Source organism: Trichomycterus rosablanca, chromosome 5, assembly GCF_030014385.1.
Source record: "Trichomycterus rosablanca isolate fTriRos1 chromosome 5, fTriRos1.hap1, whole genome shotgun sequence".
Classification (NCBI taxonomy): Eukaryota; Metazoa; Chordata; class Actinopteri; order Siluriformes; family Trichomycteridae; genus Trichomycterus; species Trichomycterus rosablanca.
This window is the reverse complement of record NC_085992.1, coordinates 52,398,867-52,419,817: the sequence shown is the minus strand read 5'-3', so window position 1 is coordinate 52,419,817 and position 20,951 is coordinate 52,398,867. Positions and strand designations below refer to the sequence as shown.

At 44.5% G+C, this 20,951-nt stretch overlaps 1 protein-coding gene across 6 annotated transcripts in view; it reads left to right on the top strand.

The window, feature by feature from the left end:
- LOC134315249 (sorbin and SH3 domain-containing protein 1) overlaps nt 1-20,951 on the top strand; it is an 86,835-nt gene that overhangs the window by 48,698 nt on the left and 17,186 nt on the right. For 5 of the 6 annotated variants that reach the window (XM_062996330.1, XM_062996329.1, XM_062996332.1 and 2 more), the window contains 3 exons: nt 6,726-6,775; nt 10,788-10,963; nt 18,541-19,803. In XM_062996330.1, the coding sequence (XP_062852400.1) occupies nt 6,726-6,775; nt 10,788-10,963; nt 18,541-19,803 (1,489 nt within the window). The remainder of the gene's footprint in view (nt 1-6,725; nt 6,776-10,787; nt 10,964-18,540; nt 19,804-20,951) is intronic. The other variant, XM_062996334.1, reaches the window with a different exon arrangement.

Here is a 20,951-nt window from a genome sequence, read left to right as displayed (position 1 = left end):
CAAACATCATCAGAGAACTGTCAGAACAAAATGGGACAGTGGTAGTCTAGTAGGAAGAGCTTTTGGGCTATCAGAAGGTTGTAGGTTTTTAGATGTTCTCTAGAATCCTGTAGGACTGATGTCCGAGTTTCTCTGTGTGTAATAGAGTCTCAGGTCGCATTTCTTGATGCAGCGGCGGACCGTGTTAAGTGACGACGCTTTTCTGAAGCGCTCCAAGCCCATGTGGCTGTATTTATATACATGACACTAGCATGGCGGTCTGAGAGGCCACGGACCTTCAGCTGAGGTTTACGTCTTTATCGTACACGGACTGAGATCTCTCCAGGGTCCCTGAATCTTTCTACAATATTATGTACAGTAGATGTTTGCGATCTTGTATTGAGAAATGTTGTCTTCTGAAGTTTGGAACACAGTGGTGAGCTGTGGTGATCCTTTGGTGGATCCTTTTATACCTGCTCATGATTCCCTCACCTGCTCACTGTGGAACCTTTCAAACACTGAAACTTCAACATTCCATCAACGTCTCACTCTTATTCTGCCTCCGTCCCAACTCTTTTGGAGTCTGTTACAGCATCAAAGTCTAAACCTGTTTCTATTTACGACGGGCAGTGTTAATATCAGACGGCTTCACGACGGTGTTCCTGTACAGTGTGTTTGAGGGGTGACTGCTGTAGACTGACCTTCATCAGTGACTCAAAGAGTGGCACAACACACTTGACACCGACCCCCCCCCCAAAAGTCGCCGTGTGCAACCCGAGGCTAGTCGTCATGTTTACTATCATAAGCCGCACCCCGCACCCTCCCCGTTACGACCTCTTTTCCTTTGTGCTGCATGTTTACGTCTATTTTAGCTCGCGCTGTGGTTCTATTTTCAGCCGTTTCAGTCGTCACCTGAACCCGCCGCTACACCCAGGCCACAATAACAGGAGGAAAGTGGGATTTTAGGTTCGCTTCCCACCTCTCTTCTGCCTTACATTAGGGGTTATTTATACCACCACAACATTTTGTTGAGTCATATCCAACACCTGTTAGGAAACAGGCGGAGTTAACGCTCTGTTCCACTGACTCGCTCTAACAGTCACGGAGAAGGAATCGACCCCCCGGACGCCGCCGAGACGACGTTAAGTAGGTGCTAAGCTCTCGTGTCGCCTCTAATGCGAGTGGAACGACGTGTTGCTAAGCAATATCTGACTTTATTATTATTGGATGACTTTATCGGAAACGTCACAGTTCCGCTGTTTATATCAGAAAAGGTTCCTGAACCACCCGCGCTGTACAAATAAACAGCTAATAACCCTGGACTGTAGCTCTGCTTAATATAGACGCAGTGACACCAGTGTCATCCAGCTATTTCTCTCAAATAGTTTAGGGAGGAATAATGAACTTGCTGCAGCACTCTCTGACCTCTCAAACTTGCAAATTCTTTTTTAATTTTTAAAAATATTATAATAGTAATAATAATAACAATAGTAATAATAATAATAATAATAATAATATTAAAAATAATTAATAATAGTAATAATAATATTAATAATAATAAAATAATAATAATAGTAATAATAATAGTAATAATAATAGTAATAATAATAATAGTAATAATAATAATAATAGTAATAATAATAATAGTAATATTAATAATAATAGTAATATTAATAATAATAGTATTAACAATAATAATACTAATAATTATAATAATAATTATAGTAGTAATAATAATAATAATAATACAAATAAAATAATAATAATAATATAAATAATAATAATAATAGTAATAATAATAATGGTAATAATAATAGTAATAATAATAATAATAGTAATAATAATAATATAAATAATATTAATAGTAATAATAATAGTAATAATAGTAATAATAATAATAATAATGACTCTGATTACAAGCAGATGGACGCTGACGCCCCTCTCCCCTCCTCTAATAATGAACTGGAGAGCAGTGCTGTGATCTTTAGGATAATCGACTCGACTGCAGCGGTGTCCTCATGAGTTCTGTGCATGTTAGTGATGGATTATATAGCACTGCACTGTGGTGGTATATTGGATGCTTCCGCTGTCTCCATAGCGCCGATCATGTTTAATAAATGAGTTTTTCAGGCGGTGGTTGGCGTCACGTTGTACAACATGCGTCTCGTGTTCTGTATAATCTGTCGTCATGTACAGAGACGTGATGTTTCTGCGTCCGCCCCTCTGAGCCGTGCTGAGCTGTAGTTTCCACACGGACATGTAGAGGGAGGGGACGATAAGAGTCTGGCTCAGCACCCCGGGGACACGCCCGAGCCTGATTCATCATCCATCCAGTCATGGTTAGCTTACTGCTGGACACTCTCTGAGCTTCAATACGTGCGCTGTGTGACCAGACGTATGTGGAAACGTCTCCTCAGTTCATCTGTTATAAAAGAAATATAGGAATACATTATATGCAGCGCCCAGCTATACACATGAATGGGCACAAATTCCCACACACAGACACACTTTAAACATCAAGGTCTTGTGAGAAGCTTCTCAGAAGAGCGGCTGCTGTTCTAGCTGAAAATATCACAGAGATCTTTAAATAATTGCTAGCCAGTTACTGGCCTGGCTGTGTGCTAAAGGGGCACAGTAGGGCGTGTCTGGGGGAGGTTGGGTTGGAAACGGTTTCTCTTGAAGATCTCTGCAACAGCGACTCCTGCTGTCTGGCTGAGACACTGCACCAGTAGGTTCAAGAGCGACTCTCCGTCTGGTTGGTTCACTAGTATCGACTGTTGTAAACCTCGTCATGTCCAGCATGGGGTGCTGCAAGTGAAAATGGCATCATCGGAACTAGGCATCAGAAGGTCGCTGGTTCAAGCTCCAGCACCACTAATCTGGCACTGGTGGGCCCTTGAGAAAGGCCCTTATCCCTCAGTTGATTGTGTTGTATTCAGCTACGACTGTAAGTGGCTGCAGTGATTGTACCATGACACACCCTGGTGTTCTGACGTGTTACTGATGACAGTCTGGAGGGTTCTTTTCGTCCTGATGTTCACACCTCATTACTCGCCCTAAATTGCCCCCGTCCCAACTTTTTTTGGAATGTATTGCAGGTCTGAAATGCAGGAATGGATGTTTATTAATAAATGAAATGAAGTCGAACAGACAGAAGATGAAATATCTCAGGTTCATCCTGTCTGACATCTCATAAAAGTCAAAGTCAGTGCATTTTCCACACCGTCCCAACTTTTACTGATTCGTGGTTGTACATCAGAGATGTGTATTATGGATTGAATTATCTATTTGAGCTCAGGCTGCTTTAAATAAAGTTTATAATAATTATCTTTACAGCAATAACAGCACCGTGACGTACCGGCTTTTACTTCTGAGCTCTTCGGTCACCGTTAGTATGTTTGCAATGTTAGCATCGAGGCGACACCCTCACACATGCTTTTGGTTTGTTTTTGGGTTTTTTTGCAGCTTGCACACTAAGCCCAGTTGGTCCCCTGGGGGCCCGAGAGCCTCCGCCATCCGTCTATTACACTGAACAAATACACACACAGGAGGAGAATCTAGTTCCACTGATCACATTGATCATGTTGCATTGCAGGTGTAGCCTAGTGGTTAAAGTACTGGACTATTAATCCAAAGGTTGCTGGTTTAAGCCCCACCACTACCAGGTTGCCCCTGTTGGGCCCTTGAGCAAGGCCCTTAACCCACAATATCTTAGATGATATACTGTCACAGTACTGTACATCACTTTGGATAAAAGTGTCCGCTAAATGCTGAAAATGTAAATAACATACGATGCTTATTACTGATCAACTTCTGTAGTTTGTAAATAGAAACACGTTTAGAATTTGATGCTGTTTCCTCTTACACGCCAGCACTGAGATGCTGAACTCCTCGGGTTCGAAACTCGGTGTTGCCACCGGTTGGCTGGGTGCCATCTAGCGTACATGATTGGCAGTGCCTGCAGCAGATACTAATTGGCCGCCGTATCTGCAGGGTGGGGGCCGGACTATGTGTGGGTGGGTGGGTCTTCATACGCTGTGTAAGGACCCTGATTGGTGGAAGAGACGCCTGTGCAGAATGCTGAATTCTAATTCGCTAAATTGGGAGGAAAATGGTGAGAAAATGCAATAAAAAAAAGAATTTGATGCTGTAACAGACTCTATAATGTTGGGACAGAGGAAAATAAGAGTGAAAAGATGATTATTGCAGTTCACACTACACGATTTTTGCCCTGATATTCACTCGCCGACTGGTCACCGTTAGATTTGCCGGCTCTGGAGCAACTTGGCGTTCTCTCGGCGATCGAAACTCGGCTCTCGATCGCTGTGTGTAAACTGTTCGCCAACTCGATCCGAGCGGCTCGCCGAGCACTTGCCGACTGAAGTAAAATATCCAGCATGTTAAATATCTGGATCAGCTGGGGCGACTGGCAGCGAGTGCGGTGTTGAACAGCCAATGACAACGCAAGATACGGGGTTTGTAAACCCGAGGGAGGCGTGTAAAAACGTGGTACAGGGGTGTAATATAGTTATTATCAGAATACATCAGCACACACACAAGCTTTACAGTATTCTTGACCTTATCGTCCATGCCAAAACATAATACCCACAATGCAGTGATAGCTCAGTGGTTAAGGTACTGGACTAGTAAACAGAAGGTTGCCTGTTCAAGCCCCATCACCACCAAGTTGCCACTGTTGGGTCCCTGAGCAAGGCCCTTAACCCTCAGTAGCTCATTGTGTAAGTCGCTTTGGGTAAAGGTCTGCTAAATGCTGTAAATGTAAATGTAATATTTATTAACCTCCGACTCACTACAGAACAGAACAGAACTGAACTGAACAGACGCCCCCTGCTGCTGGCCGTGTTGCCAAATCCACTCAGATTCATTTATTTTTCCTCGTTGATTTTACGCTGCACATCAGCACACAAACAACTCAGATCTCTAGATTATTGTTGCCGTGTATTTTTGGACGTGGTGTCATTAAACCCCTCGTCACTTCTCACTTGTGTTTTTCGTAACAAAATGTAGTTTGGGAAACCAGACAGACTCGTCCCGGTGATGGATGGTGTAAGTGTGTGACCCCCTATCGCCGATCAGTCGTGACTTAAAAGACGCCCGAGTGCAAGAGAACCAGTCGTGTAGTGTGAACTGCACAGCGACCTGACGACTCCGAAAGTCGTGGAGTGTGAACTTGGCATAAGACGACATGGAGTGCACGTGCTTGGCCGGCCTGCCTGCAGTCCAGATCTGTGTCCATCATGAAGAGGAGAATCAAGCGAGGGCGAGCACGGACTGTTGAGCAGCTGAAGTCTCGTATCGAGACTCGCAAACCTGCAACCATTAGTGTCCTCAGTTCCACACGCATTAAAAAGTGGAATGAATAGGAACGCTGATGGAACACAGGGGGAACACTGGGGGGAACACTGATGGAACACAGGGGGAACACTGGGGGGAACACGCCCTCGCCCCTTCCCAAAACTTATTTGGAGTGTTTTTTTACAGGAATCAGATTTAAACGTGTTTTTATTTACAAACTAGAATGAAGTTGATCAGTGAAACATTAGAAATCAAATAAAGATTGAAGAGAATGAAACAAATCACAGAGCGTCCCAACTTTTACTGGAAATGCGGTTTGTCAATATTCAACTTAAATTACATTTACATTTTCAGCATTTAGCAGACGCTTTTATCCAAAGCGACTTACAGTTATGACTGAACACAATTTTTGAGCAATTGAGGGTTAAGGGCCTTGCTCAGGGGCCCAACAGTGGCAACTCGGCGGTGGTGGGGCTTGAACCAGCAACCTTTTGATTACTAGTCCAGTACCTTAACCACTGAGCTATCACTGCCCTTAAATTAAAATAAAACAGCTTATTTGTGTGATTACGGTGGAAGCAGGATACTTTTCCAAGGCGCGGCATCGACCGATTAAAGACGGAACATGATGTGTTACCGTGTGTGTGTGTGTGTGTGTGTGTGTGTGTGTTTGCGTTCCTAACCGAACTTGTTCCGAAGGAAAATCGGCGTCCTGCCACCGAGCGCCCGTATTTGCAAACAGCCGCCGTGCTTTTATCCTGCGCCGCGCTATTTTTAAACCCCGTGACGTCCGGTGGAGGGAGAGCGACAGAAACAGCGTCCTAAAATTAGCGGCACTTAACCCTGCGTGCGGCGACACCGACCACTCCGTGTTACCGGCCGGGCACGTGTGCCAGCCGGCGCTGCCAGGGGAAAACTTCCTCTCGCCCGCTATTAATGTCACACCGTGTGCGTATGTGCAGGATGTGAGGTATGGCTGTACGCTGTACGCTATGCCTGCTATTCGGAAAATGTGAGTGTGTGTGTGTGTGTGTGTGTGTGTGTGATTTGGCCCGCTCTCCACACCAGCTGCTTTAATTGTCCGCCGCTCTGGACGCTCCGTAACCGAGCCGAGAGCAGACGACAGCCGGAGACGGGAGCCGATTGGCTGAGCCGCCGAAGGTCCCCTCCCACTCCGGCCCACGCCGGCCCCGCCCCTCGCTCCCAGTCGCTTGTTTTGCCCCTTTGACTGGCGTGCGGGTCAGAACACTCGCTGGCCTCCGCGAGCTGCACCTCGTCCGCAGGACCTCACGCAGCTCCTCTCCGAGCTCTCGGCATTTGGGAGGCGACCCGGGGTTCGAGCGATTGGGCGCGCCCTGTTCTCCTCTGACCGAAGCGAGAGAGTTGAGCCCGTGGACCTATCAATGACTTCTTTGTTTGGTCTGTTGCAGAGCACCCCCTCTTTCAGCCCCTTGGAGACAGCGTCCGACCTGCAGCAGTAGTAAGTACGCTCTTCGCTCCTCTCTGCTTTTATTCTGCATGCTCTTTTATTTTCAGCTCCGGGGTCGGGGAACAGACGTCCGTTCTCAGCGGGAGAGGGGCGACATCCCCTGTTCCCCCCCCTGTCCGCCCCCTTATTTTCCCCTTCTTGTTTCCTGAGCGCCTCCCAGTGTAACCAGTCCAGCCTGTCAGGAGTGTGTGTGTGTGTGTGATTTGTTCCATGCCTCCGACAGAATTTCCTCAAACCCTGATGGAACAGTCGGTACCTCCCTTCGGTTTTCGGGTTCTGATCAGGCTCAGAATTGTTTTCCATTTTGTTTTGTTTACTGAACGTTATCCGGACGGGGCGGCTGAGAATTCCAGGTTCGAATGCGGTTTAAAAATGGGACAGGTTTCTATTTTTGTCCCTGTTTTGTTTGCATTCTTTCCCAGTTTAGTCATATCCAATTTGTCGGTTTACTGCTGCAGACCTCCACTCCTGTCATGACTAAGACACGCCCCCTCCGACACGTGTGCAGTACAGACCGCTTCTTCTCACCTGCACCGGGTTCATACGGAGATCCACGGAGATCCGTATCGTGCACGGAGAGTCACGCATTGATCTCCGCTATCCGCCGTCTCCGTGCAGGTGAAAAGAAGCGGTCCACTCTGTGTTAGTCACGACCCTCCTCGGTCAGGAGTGGAGGTCTGCAGCAGTAAAGGGGAATTGGAAAGAAGATGAGATCAGGTAGCGTCCACATACTTTTTGGCACTCTGTGTGTACGCCGGCTCTTATGTTTGCTGACGTTGGGACCGAGTTTAAGGAATCGCTCGCTAGCTTACGTTGGCCTGATGCGAGGTAGGCGGCTCTATAAACTTCTCACAGCGGCTCTGAGAGAACATTCCATTCCAGTCCAGTCCAATAAAACATGGGACCAGGTCGGTGGAGTAAAATAACCACCAAGCTGAAACGTTTGGTTTTGGACCCCCCCTCGCCGTAGTTGATTACGTTTGGAAGAGGCGTGGCGCTCCGAGCCAGCGCTCCGAGAGTCCTTCTGAGCACCACTTCCATCCGTAACGTCGGTTCTTCACGTTCCTTCAGATGTCTGGAGGACGTTTAGCGCTTTTAAAGGGTTTATTGTTCTCAACCGAAGCCACATGATCTAACCCAGCTTTCCTGTTCCGAAGCGAGCGAGCGGGAGGAGGGCGAGGAGGAGGGTGAGGAGGAGGGCGAGCTGCTCCCATGTGCTCTTCCTGAAATGGGCCGGCATTTCTAACCCAAAAAACACACTTCTTTTTTTGCATGGACTCCTTTTAAGGAACGGAGCAGTATTTCTGTCCAGATCTGGCTGAACCTTCGTCCGCCTGGGGAGGTGGGGGGCGAGATTTAAGGCTTACTTACATCTGGAACGTCTCTTTACAATCAGCCGGCGGGTGAACGACTCCTACATGTGGAGGAAGCAGAAGGATATTCCTCTATCACACCAGCTCTGGAATTTTTCTGAAACTACCCAAGTTCTAATCTCAGCACTGTTACCGGTCAGCTGGGCGCCCCCTAGTGCCTGGTGCAGACACAATTGTCCACTAGTCTGCCGGGTGGGAAAAGACGGGATTAAAAAGTGGGCGGGGTCTTGGACTCTGTGTAAGGACCCTTGGAGGAACGTAGAGATCAGCATGTGACTCTACATGTGCTAGACTGACCTCACGCACCGATCCACCGAAGTACGGGTGGATAAGAAGGGATCATCGTTGGAGGGAGGGCGTGTCAGGAGGATATACCCTCCTCGTACACAGTCGGGGTCTCCAGCAGAGGAAGAGGAACTGGATATGACTAAAAACAACAAAGAAACAGACACAGATTTGTCTGATATGTGCAGCGTCTTTACCAAACATTCAGCGATGAGTTTTAGAGCTGAAATTCCTCCGGATGCCCCGAATCGTTTCATAATATTATGCACTGTAGAGGGAGAAACATGCAAATCCCTTCTAATGTTCTCTCACATTTGTGGACAAACTGGAGATCCTCTGATCCTTTCCTGGATGCTGCTTTTGTTCCATATCATGATCACAATCACCTGATTAAAATCACATAATTATTTAGTTTTTTAGTTCTAAGTTGCCCCCGTCCCAACTTTTTTTGAAAGGTGTTGCAGGTCTGAAAAGCAGAAATGAAGTTCAGACAGAACTTCAGAAGAGAGAAAAGCCTCCATTTCCAGTCCATAAATGAAATTGATTTGACATTGTGACCCCATGTATAATTCATGCACATTTGCACAATCCTCAAAACGAAACGACGGAAATGTCCGCGGCGCTAATCATTTTTACGTAGCCGTGTCCTCATACGTGCGTCCTAATTGAAAGCGATTTGTTTGCTATCTCGTGTAACGCGATCCGTGTTTAGCCGAATCCCTGGACGCTCGACACATTCTATTTATGGGCTCTGGTAAACAGACAGATCTTATCAGTCGTGAACGCGCTGATGCTTTTGCTGAGTGTTAGCCCGGAGGAATTCAGCACGGAAAACATTTTGCGCTTATTTTAGCAGGCGTTTAGCGGTGAATGAAGGGTGCATTTAGGGGGCGCGGTCTCGGGTCTGGGCGCTGCACTCTGTACAGGAGTCACGAGTCTGAAAACGAACCCTGTTGTGAAAGTTGTGCACCACCAACTTTATCATATATACACCGATCAGCCATAACATTAAAACCACCTCCTTGTTTTTACACTCACTGTCCATTTTATCAGCTCCACTTACCATATAGAAGCACTTTGTAGTTCTACAATTACTGACTGTGGTCCATCTGTTTTCTACATGCTTTGTTACCCCCTTTCATGCTGTTCTTCAATGGTCAGGACCCCCACAGGACCACCACAGAGCAGGTATTATTTAGGTGGTGGATGATTCTCAGCACTGCAGTGACACTGACATGGTGCTGGTGTGTTAGTGTGTGCTGTGCTGGTATGAGTGGATCAGACACAGCAGCGCTGCTGGAGTTTTTAAACACCGTGTCCACTTACTGTCCACTCTATTAGACACTCCTACCTAGTCGGTCCACCTTGTAGATGTAAAGTCAGAGACGATCGCTCATCTATTGCTGCTGTTTGAGTCGCTCATCTTCTAGACCTTCATCAGTGGTCACAGGACGCTGCCAACGGGGCGCTGTTGGCTGGATATTTTTGTTTGATGGACGATTTTCAGTCCAGCAGTGACAGTGAGGTGTTTAAAGACTCCAGCAGCGCTGCTGTGTCTGATCCACTCATACCAGCCTAACACACACTAACACACCACCACCATGTCAGTGTCACTGCAGTGCTGAGAATCATCCACCACCTAAATAATACCTGCTCTGTGGGGGTCCTGTGGGGGTCCTGACCATTGAAGAACAGCATGAAAGGGGGCAACAAAGCATGTAGAGAAACAGATGGACTACAGTCAGTAATTGTAGAACTACAAAGTGCTTCTATATGGTAAGTGGAGCTGATAACATGGACAGTGAGTGTAGAAACAAGGAGGTGGTTTTAATGTTATGGCTGATCGGTGTATATCATATATGTATCATATATTTGTGTATTCCAGCTTGTTTGGAAGCTGAGGTCAGAGCACAGGGTCAGTCATTGTATGGCGCCCCTGGAGCAGAGAGGGTTAAGGGCCTTGCTCAAGAGTCCAACAGTGGCTGCATGGCAGAGTCAGAATTTAATCCCACAGTGCCGTTTGATTGGGATCATTTTCCAGTTCCCAAAAGTGGAGGCTGGTGTAGCCACGTAACGTTGGGGGTGATGAGTCCCCGCTCATGTGTCTACATACTTTTGGCTGTTTAGTGTTTGTATAAGTTTGGTGTAGCTTATACAAAGGGGATCAAGCCCCAACACCACCCAAAAGATGCACCGTTGGACACCTGAGCGAGACCCTTGATCTGTAGCTGGCTGGACTGTGTGGTGTTTCGGTTGTTAGGGTTTGCTGTTGCTGTTCTGCTGTTGCTAATCAGAGAAGGTCTGATCACGTCTGTCTGTCTGTCTGTCTGTCTGTGTGTTGACAGTTCGGGATGTAAACCGAGCCCCAGCGCGGCGGGGAAGGACCCCGGCTCGGTCGGCGCCGAGCACCCGTCCCCGGAGTGCGACCGGCACATTTACAAGAGCGTCCTGGAGGGCGGAGACATCCCGCTGCAGGGCCTGCGAGCGCTGAACAAACGCCATCCCAGCACCTCCTCTAAAGGTAGGAGCCCGGGGCCTGGCGCCCGCCGCTGTCCGGCCACGTCCTTGGTAATGCTAATGCTAATGCTAAATCTGGCAGGAACTGGACCGTACGTGTCGAGTGTGTGTATTTCTGGCGGTCCTGTTATTAGCCGTGTGTACGTTAGCGCTAGTGCTCATCTTATCGTCATCGCATTCCTCCGTCCACCACGTCAGCGGCCGGCGCTGCTCATCCGTCTTCCCGCGGTCCCTCAGAGCGGGCGGGGTTCTTCACCCCTGACACCAAGCAGATGTCTGAGCTGACCTGTGGTCCCCCCCCCCCCCCCCAGACACGGAGCGCTTATGGATACGGCGTTTAGCTGGAATTCTTATGTAACGCTATGCTACACTACATATAGACACTGATGTCACACCGCCGCTGTCATGCCTGCAGACGATGTGGCGCCACTGTAGTGCGGTTGGCGCTGCACTGCCTTAACATGGCGACCCAGTTTGCCATCGATCTTTCAAAGCACCACCAATTTATAACGTGGTAAAACCTGTGAGTCGGGTCAGGCTGGGACGTGGGTCTGTTGGTCCTCACTTCAGGTACTTTACTTTCCTCCTGTCTCTTATGAACGATCACATTTTTGTGCCCTCTAATAAATGGGCAATATATTGATTTATTTTTACACAGACTTACACGTCCTCCACTTATACGACCCAGAATCAGAAAAAGTTGGGACAGTACGGAAAATACAAATGACATTTTTATTTCTTATGATGTTGACGTGATAGCAGACAGGAGAAGCGACGAGATGTTTCATCTTCTGTCTGAACTTCATTTCATTCATTAATAAACATCCATTTCTGCATTTTAGGCCTGCAACACTTTTCAAAAAAAGTTGGGACAGTAAAGCATTAACCACTTTGTAACTTTTGCGACAACGTGTTTCTGTTATTTTGTCCCAATCGGGCAATTTAGGGCAAGTAATGAGGTATCCAGACTGTCATCAGACAAGTCCATAAACCAGAATCTGTCATGGTATGAGAGGGGGGTCTTGGTGACCTTGGTGAAGGTCGTTCCCACGTCTGTGCTCCAGGGACGTCCAGCATTTTTCAACAAGACGATACAAATCCACCTGCTGCACTTATTATAGTAGAGAGTACGGGTGCTGGAGCGGTCTGCCTGCAGTCCTGATCTGTCCCCAAACTGTTTCACACCTTAAGACGTGTTTGCAGGAAGAACGGGACAAAATAACGGAAACACGTCATCGCTCGGCGTCCTCTGTGCCGAAACGTCTATTACAGAGCGGTAAATGCTTTACTGTCCCAACTTTTTTTGGAACGTGTTGCAGGTCTGAAATGCAGGAATGGATGTTTATTAATAAATGGAATGAAGCTGAGCAGATAAAAGATGAAATACCTCAGGTTCAGGGTTGTACTTCAGGTAAATTGAAGACAGAGGATTTAAATAAACAAGTCCTGACTTCCTGCAAAGGAAAATGGGCTGTGTCCCAAATCACACTGCTGAATAGCAGATTAAACTGTTATATCCTTCATTTTATATCCCAAAACACCAGCAGGTCGTAACATTTCCTGTATTATTATTATTTCTGACCCCTGAGCCGCTGTAGATGAACGTAGGGGGTCCGGTGTTTGCGACCGAAGCCGCAGGGGGTGGGACGGCTATGCCGAGTATGCCGGGGCACGGGGGCATAAGGAAGTCAGCTGTCAGACTGAGGTCAGAGGATGGAATTTGAGCAGCACGTGACCCTGGGAGGGGGGTGGTGGGTGGGAATTGGGTGCACGCTGGGGGGAATGAGAACTGTTTCCTCTAATAGTTAACACAGAGCTAATTTAGTGCTGCTGCTCTCCGTCTCCAGGCTCTTCAGAGCTCAGAGTTTATTAACGGAGTCCGTCATGATGTGTTCTGGTGTGTGAACGGTTAGTAACGACGTATTACTGTTAATAATAATAAGCAGCAAGTAATTAATTTAGATTACATCAAGCATCTGTGGTGTGACACCAGTTGTGTAGCACGTTATGTTTGATAAGTACACTGGTACCTTAAAACTGGACGTCAGTCGGTTCTGGGAGTGGTGTTGAGTTTTAAAGATGTTGAGTTTTGAGGTATTTCTCCCCATAAGGATGTTTGTGAAACCTGTTAATGCGTCCATGGTCCCGTGGAGCTGCAGATTTAGTCTCATGTAAAATAATGAGGTTGTTTTTGACACTTAAACACTGAAAATAACACAAATATAATATAAACACACTGAAATACAATTACTAACAGTTAAACATCAATAAAAATACAATAAAAGCTGCACTTTAGTTTTACTTCTTTATTGTTTCCTGACGCTTCTTAATGCTGGAGATGCTCGATCTCGGAATACCGTATTCCTTTCAGCACCGGCGCATTCACATGAGAAGAGACAAAACTGCCTTTGTGCTGTTGAGTGTGTGTGTCTATGAACAAAACTTAGCGTGACTTATTGTAGTAAAACAGCGAGTGAGGAATGTGATTAGTGGAGGAACTTATGAGCAGTAATAATGAAGAGAAGTTTAGTGCTCCTGTCTCCTTCTTTTACTACATTAAACCACGTTAAGCTTTATTTTCAACCAGAAGCGTTTTAGACTCTGGGAGAAGCTGATTCTGATTCTCACCATTTCTCAGAAGCTGGAGCTGTAACACAAGTTTAAAAGTGAAACAGGGAGGAGAATCCAGATAAACACAGATACATGTGGAGCTGTAACCCTGGATCTGACGCTTATTCCACACTGATGCAGATTCAGATCAGATTCACACGCTGATGAGGTTTAACTGCTCAAGCCGAGAGCTGAACAAAGCAGCTCTTCGTTGTTTTTTTAAAAAGGCTGAACACGCCGAGTTTAAAGGTACAAATTTATCCAAGAAGGGCGTCGAGTTTAAAAGATTTAGAGTTTAGGTCACGTCGAGTTACAAGGTACCGCTGTATCCTGATGTAAACTGGGTGGTGCAGCGATAAAACCACCAGTGCTGAGATCATGAGCTCTCGAGTTCGAATCACAGCTCTGCTATCTGTCGACACGATTGGCTGTTTAATCGAATATTGTTTAAAAGACACAGCGTACCTGAGTATGTTTGCCATCTTAGAATTGCCAGCTTCAGCATAATGAACCAGGTCACAAAGTCAAAACAAGCCTGTCAGAGACCCGTCACTATAAACCACATCCACAAAGAAACACAAAGATTAAATATGCCTGAAACAACAAGAGACTCTCAATCAGGATGATACCAAAACAGTCCTTAAATTTATTATTAATATAGTAAACTGGTACAGTAAGCTGGTACAGACGAGCCTACGCAAAACACATAAATCTGGCAGTGCATAAATAAAGCGATAGATGTCTATGGAAACCTCTACAGCTGCTTCCAACGTGAGAATGGCAAGTTATCACGATTTACCTGATTTTTAACAAGGTTTAATAGTTGAAGCTTGTGACATGGGTCATGGCATTTTAGAGGTCAAGACCATTTCAGGCGTGTACTGTGACTACAAGAGCTTACGACAGCATTGTGGCCGTAAAAAGACTCGCTGGCAAGAATCATGCACCACTGACTCTAGTAACTTTGGAATTTAATGCTGGGGCCATAACAAACATCAGCGTTCCCACCAAGATTCTAGTTCCAAACTTTCCCCCGACTCAGAAGATTAACGTCATGCCTACATTAACGTTCCCCAGTTTCTGGATAAACGCGGCGGCTCCAGAGAAACCAAAACTAGACGCCAAACGCAGAAGATTTCAGAGGGAAGTGGGTATGTTTAATATAAAGAAGTATAATAATCTTCCTGTTAGGATTATAAACCAGTGAGTGAAATCACGACACTGAAAACGATAGATCATTAATCACTCAGATAAACAGGAAGTGGAATTGTTAGTAATCAGGAGTTCTGTTATTACTAAAGACTCTGTGGCCCCGTGGTTGAGGATTTTTACTCCATCTGACCCAAAAAACAAAAGTTTGGACACCCCTGCAGTAGTAAAATATAAAACGTGTGTGAACGCGGCGTTAAACAAACAAGACAACGTCGTATGTAACGTCATGTCAACAGTGACCAACATGTCAAAGATTTTAAACACTTTACACCCCAGTTTTAGTTTGATGTTCTAAATAAAGTGGACAGTGAGTGTACCGGTGTGTATATACTGTGTTATAGAACCATATAGAAACTGTACGTGTAGTGATTGTTATAGAACCGTATAGAAACTGTACATGTAGTGATTGTTGACTGATTTGCTGTAAGTGTAGCAGCTTTTAATAAAAGCACTTTAATCTGATTTAAAATTCCTTAAAGCCCCAGAGACATAAAGAAGCGTTTCAGACCGCAGTTACGTAACTGTGTCAGCAAAACCCGGGTCAGCTCCAGGTACAAGAGGCTTTAAAGTAGTCGTAAAACACTAGATGAAGTTAGCATTAAAAATATTAGATGGATTCTCTGTTAAAATCCTCACAGTATTAATAATAATAATAATAATAAGCTTTTTAAATGACATTTATAAGCAAGTGTAGCTCCATCTTTTTCTAGTGCAGCTTGTGACCTGATGAGGGTAGAAAACCTGCATTTGTTTACATTAACTAACATTAACTAATCATGCTCAGTTTAGGTTCAGTTCTTTAAAGTGATCCAAACTCAATTAATATTCTTGTTCCATTTTATTAGGAATAAAATCCATTATTTTAAACCTAAAAACTGCATGACAAAACAACATGAATTATTTTGTTTAAACAAATCATTCTTGACGTGAATGACTGTACAAATGAATCATTCTTTAGAATCGAATCACTGAGCTGTATCTTGGGTAAGTTTAAAACACAGAAGCTAAGGTGAACATTAGGGAGTGGTAAATCACTTTCACCTTAACTTCTGTTCTTCAAAATGAGACCAAATTTATACAAAAAAAGAATTATTTGAGAATGATTCGTTTGAACAGAGTCGTTCATGTCGAGAATGATTCGTTTGAACAGAGAATGATTCGTTTAAACAGAGTCATTCATGTCAAGTATGATTCGTTTAAACAGAGTCGTTCATGTCGAGAATGATTCGTTTGAACAGAGAATGATTCATTTGAACAGAATCATTCGTGTCGAGAACGATTTGAATCTCGTTTTGATGTAGAGTTTTTAAAGTTTGGATTTATTCACATTTACTTAATGCTGTATTTTATTCCTAATGGAACAACACAGTCATTCTGATTTGTTTGAAAAAAAATGTAATTTAAATAATTTATTATTATTTATAATCTCGTTTCACTGCCTGTTAATCCTGAGAGGATTTTAGAGCCGGAATCCATCTAGTATTATTAATGCTAACTTTATTTAGTGTTTTACATCCACATTAAAATAAGAAACACTCACGTCTATTCTGTTTGTGGAACTCGTCACTTTTTGGCCAAGTTACAGTTATAAAATCATTTGATTTCTACATTTGGCAGAAGTTTATTTCTATATATATATATATTTTTCTTTTTTTTCTTTTTTTAATTTAAGTTTTCAAACAGGAACAACAAAGAACATTAACAAAAAATCCCACACTAGACATAAATAATGCATTAAAAAAATAAGCCTGAATGGAGCCTGAGAGGATTTCCAGTTCAGAAGAAAAAGTTGCCGGTCATAAGAACCTGCTGTTGTGCTTGTGAAAGAGTGTTCATTGAGTCAGAGTATCCAGAGAGTGCCAGGGTGACATTGGGATAAATATGAACATTAAATGCATCTGACAACAGTGAGAAAATATTGGTCCAAAAGCTGTAGAGTACAGGACAACACCAAAACAGGTGAGCTAGAGTTTTATATTTATCACACAAAAGAGAAACAGAAGCACATACTGTATTTTACTTAATCTGGTTTTTGAAAAGTAGAATCTGTGAAGCACTTTGAATTGTATAATCTATACTTTGAGTTAATAGAGCACTGTGGAACTCTAGACAAGCTGTGTATTTCTATTTAAGTGTGTTTCTCATTTAAAATGACCAGGTTCCTCCATTTCTGACTCTGATCTTCTGGTTCTGACTGTGGAACACTGAGACGTGGATGTGAATAGTGGATGTGAATAAGGGTTAAAGAGGAAATCGATGTTTCTTAATTTTATTTGTGCTGCATGTTTAGTTTGGAAACACCCTGAAATTCATGTGATTTCCTCAGCGTCTGGATTTTTCACTTCTCTCAGGAGAGACTGGGAATTTATAGCAGCGAAACGTTTGGCTCTTTATCGTATTTAAGATTCCAGCACTACTGTGACGGAGCTGTTACTGCTCCTGATTTATTATTTCATATTTAATAGGTGCCTCATATGGAAATCATTTTATTCTTATAACATTATTGCGTCCAGGTTTTTATTAATACAGTCTGAGAAACAGATTAAGTCTGGAGAAAGGTGGTAATAAATTGTGCTAAAAATATCATGTACTTCTGTAAAATGGTGATTTTATATGTTCACGAGCACATTTAAAAACAGTTCACACTTCTTTTGTGTTGTTTTGTTAATACAGCACATTTCTAAAGTCTTAACCTCTAAACCGTCTCTCTTTATTCTGTGTTTTGTTTTTAATACACTGAAATATATTTTCCCAGTCTCTTTACGTCAGTAAGTAGTGTTAATGTTAATAAAATGGTTGAATAGGATTATAATTTTTTATTAGGCATATTGTTACCTTACCAACTCAAACTCGGTAAAATCAAACCAAGGATCTAAAAGTGAAACAGAATTTTAGCTTCAGTCCTTAATAATTAAAAAAAGGGTCCAACAGTGGCAACTTGGCGACAACCAATAAGGATCCTCATAAGGATGTTTGGAGAACCTGTTAATGCGTCCATGGTCCCGTGGAGCTGCAGATATTTTAGTCTCATGTAAAATAATGAGGTTGTTTTGAAAACACTGAAAATAACACAAATATAATATAAACACACTGAAATACAATTACTAACAGTTACACATCACATCAATAAAAATACAATAAAAGCTGCACTTTAGTTTTACTTCTTTATTGTTTCCTGACGCTTCTTAATGCTGGAGATGCTCGATGTTGGAATACCGTATTCCCTTTAGCACCGGCGCATTCACATGAGAAAAGGCACGTTAGCTTTTGAACCAGAATCGTTTTAGACTCTGGGAGAAGCTGATTCTGATTCTCACCATTTCTCAGAAGCTGGAGCTGTAACACAAGTTTAAAAGTGAAACAGGGAGAAGAATCCAGATAAACACAGATACATGTGGAGCTGTAACCCTGGATCTGCACCTTATTCCACACTGATGCAGATTCAGATCAGATTCACACGCTGATGAGGGTTTACTGATTAAGTCGAGCACCGAACAAAGCGGCTGTTTGTTGTTAATTTAAATTTAACATGTATTCACATGTATAAGATTTTATTTGCCTTTTCATTCTGTATGTAGTTGTTAACGCTTAATAACACACTTAGCAAAACATTCTGTAGCGTGCTTAGCACTGAGCCTAATACATTTATAATAATTTTATAGTTATAGCATTGCATATATGTGTGTGTGTGTTTTATGTGGCGCGATCTAACCTGCTGTTTGTTCTGTTACCCTGCATGCCTGCCGCTGGATTATAAAGGTGGGAACGGCTGTGTGATTTCAGCATGCTCCTCTGTAAACGCTCGCTCAGGTCTCACCACTAACACACTAGGTACTCAGAACAAGTCGAAAAACTCCCTGACCGCCGCCAAAGCCTGCATTCCCCAGATCCTTCCCTCCAAGTTCAAGCTCTGCCCCGCCGCCGATGAGGGCCAGGAGGGCAGGACCGAGGCCGCGGCACGGCCCAAGGCTCACAGCGGTGAGGATCCTGGCGTCTCGGAAAACGGAGATTTCACAGACGGGAACGACGAGCAAGTGACGGAGATTAAAAACGGAGGGGTTAACGGGGCCGCAAGGAGTACGTCCGAATTTACCGCCCTGTACAGGAACATGCACCATATCGAGAGGCCCAGATCGCTGGGCTTCAGTCCTAACGCTAGCGTGCGCAGCCTGGCGTCGGCCTTTCAGAAGCCGGGCGATGGCATCGCCGCTGATAGAGGGGTGGATGTCCCGCGGCACGCCGTGAGCTGTCGGGTGATGGAGTTCGAGCGCATCATCCAGCACTCCAGCACCGCCCCGAGACGCTCCGCTTCCATGCCCACTCTTCACAGTAGCGCCCCTCATAGCCCTACCGCCGGTGCCTGTCTGCTCCAGTCGGCTCTGTCGGCGGAGTCTCTGGTGGCCCCGGGGACGGCACATTCGGTGAACTGTCCACTGCATGGAGAGGACCGAGCTCCTAAAGATGGGGGTTCATTTTCAGAAGCAGAACGATGTGCAGATCCAGATGTGCAGAACCAAAACCGTTCCTCGAGAACAGAACAGACAGACTGTGTGCAGAATCTCATCACGGTTACCAGAACACCAACAACAAGACATCATCATGACCACCACCACCACCATCATGAACATCTCCCCTTCCACCAGTTCCACCTTAAACCCAGTAAATGTAAAGGTTCCTGCCCCGCCTCTTACACCCGCTTCACCACCATCCTCAGGCACGAGCGCCAGCAAGCCAGCACTTCCATTCCAGAGAGAAGATCAGGACCTCCTGCAAACCTGCTCCTGATGGGTCCGGCGCCGTTCTCCTTACAGAAAACCCTGCACACCCTCCAGGCCAAAAAGACTCTCTCGGCTTCTAAGGGTTTGGCACGAGACGTGGCAGAGGGTCGAGCGGTGTCGTCCAGGCCGAGGCCCGTCATCCCCCAGCGCCTGTCCTCTCTGGAGGTGCTGGAAAGGCTGGGGAACGGCGAGGGGACCGTCGAAGATGCCGAATGCTCGGACGACAATAGGAACCACTGTGGAGGTGGCCGTGCTAGCTGTGCTCTCCTCACGCTCACGTTTAGCCATGGCTGTTTGTCGTCACTCATCTGAGTTCTGATTTCACTCTCCCGTTTGCTCTGGTTCCTCACCGACTTTTCTTTTCTCCATCTCACTGGTGTGCAGTGTGTGGCAGCCTGGTGTGATCTTGTGGTAGAACATCATGATATTTTACATTTCTTTGGTGTGGGCGTGGTGTGGTAGTGAATTCATCTCAGTTTTATTTGTGTTTTCTCTAAAGGTGATTTTACATCAGTGTTTTTTAATTCACAGTAAAGGGAAATAAGTATTTAACCACTTACCGTTTATACTAGTGCATAAATCCACAAACGTGCACAAACGACGTCTTTCTAACTGTGTAAAACAGAGTAATGTTTGTTTATGGCAAAATTACCCTCCATATGAACCCTGCACCAGGCAGCTTCATACGGGAGATCTGTATGGTGCACAGAGAGTCACGCACTGATCTCCATTATCCCCCGTCTCTGTGCAGTGCAGCACCATCGATCAGCCAGCAGAGGGCGTAAAATCCCAACAGCACCCTCGGACTGATCGAGGTGTAAACATATACGTGTCCACAAAATTTTGGCCATAAATGGCAGTTGTATCCCAGTGATTAAGGTACTGGACTAGTAATCGAAAGGTCGCTGGTTCAAGCCCCACCACTACCAGGTTACCACTGTTAACCCTTAATTGCTTAGACTGTATACTGTCACTGTAAGTTGCTTTAAATGTAATGTTATATACCCTTTATTTACATAAATATAAAATCATAAGAACCAAGTAATAAGACGTTGTTTGTAAACGTAAACCGGACAGCTGCACTGCAGGATTTACCAAATTAAAAGTGGTTATTAATATTTGTTTATAATAAATGTATTCTTTAATCTTATTAAGCAAAGTTGTTGAACTGTACGGTTTATATCAGACTCAGTTTTTATGATTAGTGAATAAAAACCATTAATTTGTGTTAATTCCATCCTATAATTTTACCATTTATTAGTATAATTGTGCTGCAGATTAACGTGTGAATAACTTTCCTCATGTAGCGTCATGTTAGCTTCATTTGCTCGTTTATCTCACGCTTTACGGCTTACTAACACATACACCGATCAGCCATAACATTAAAACCAC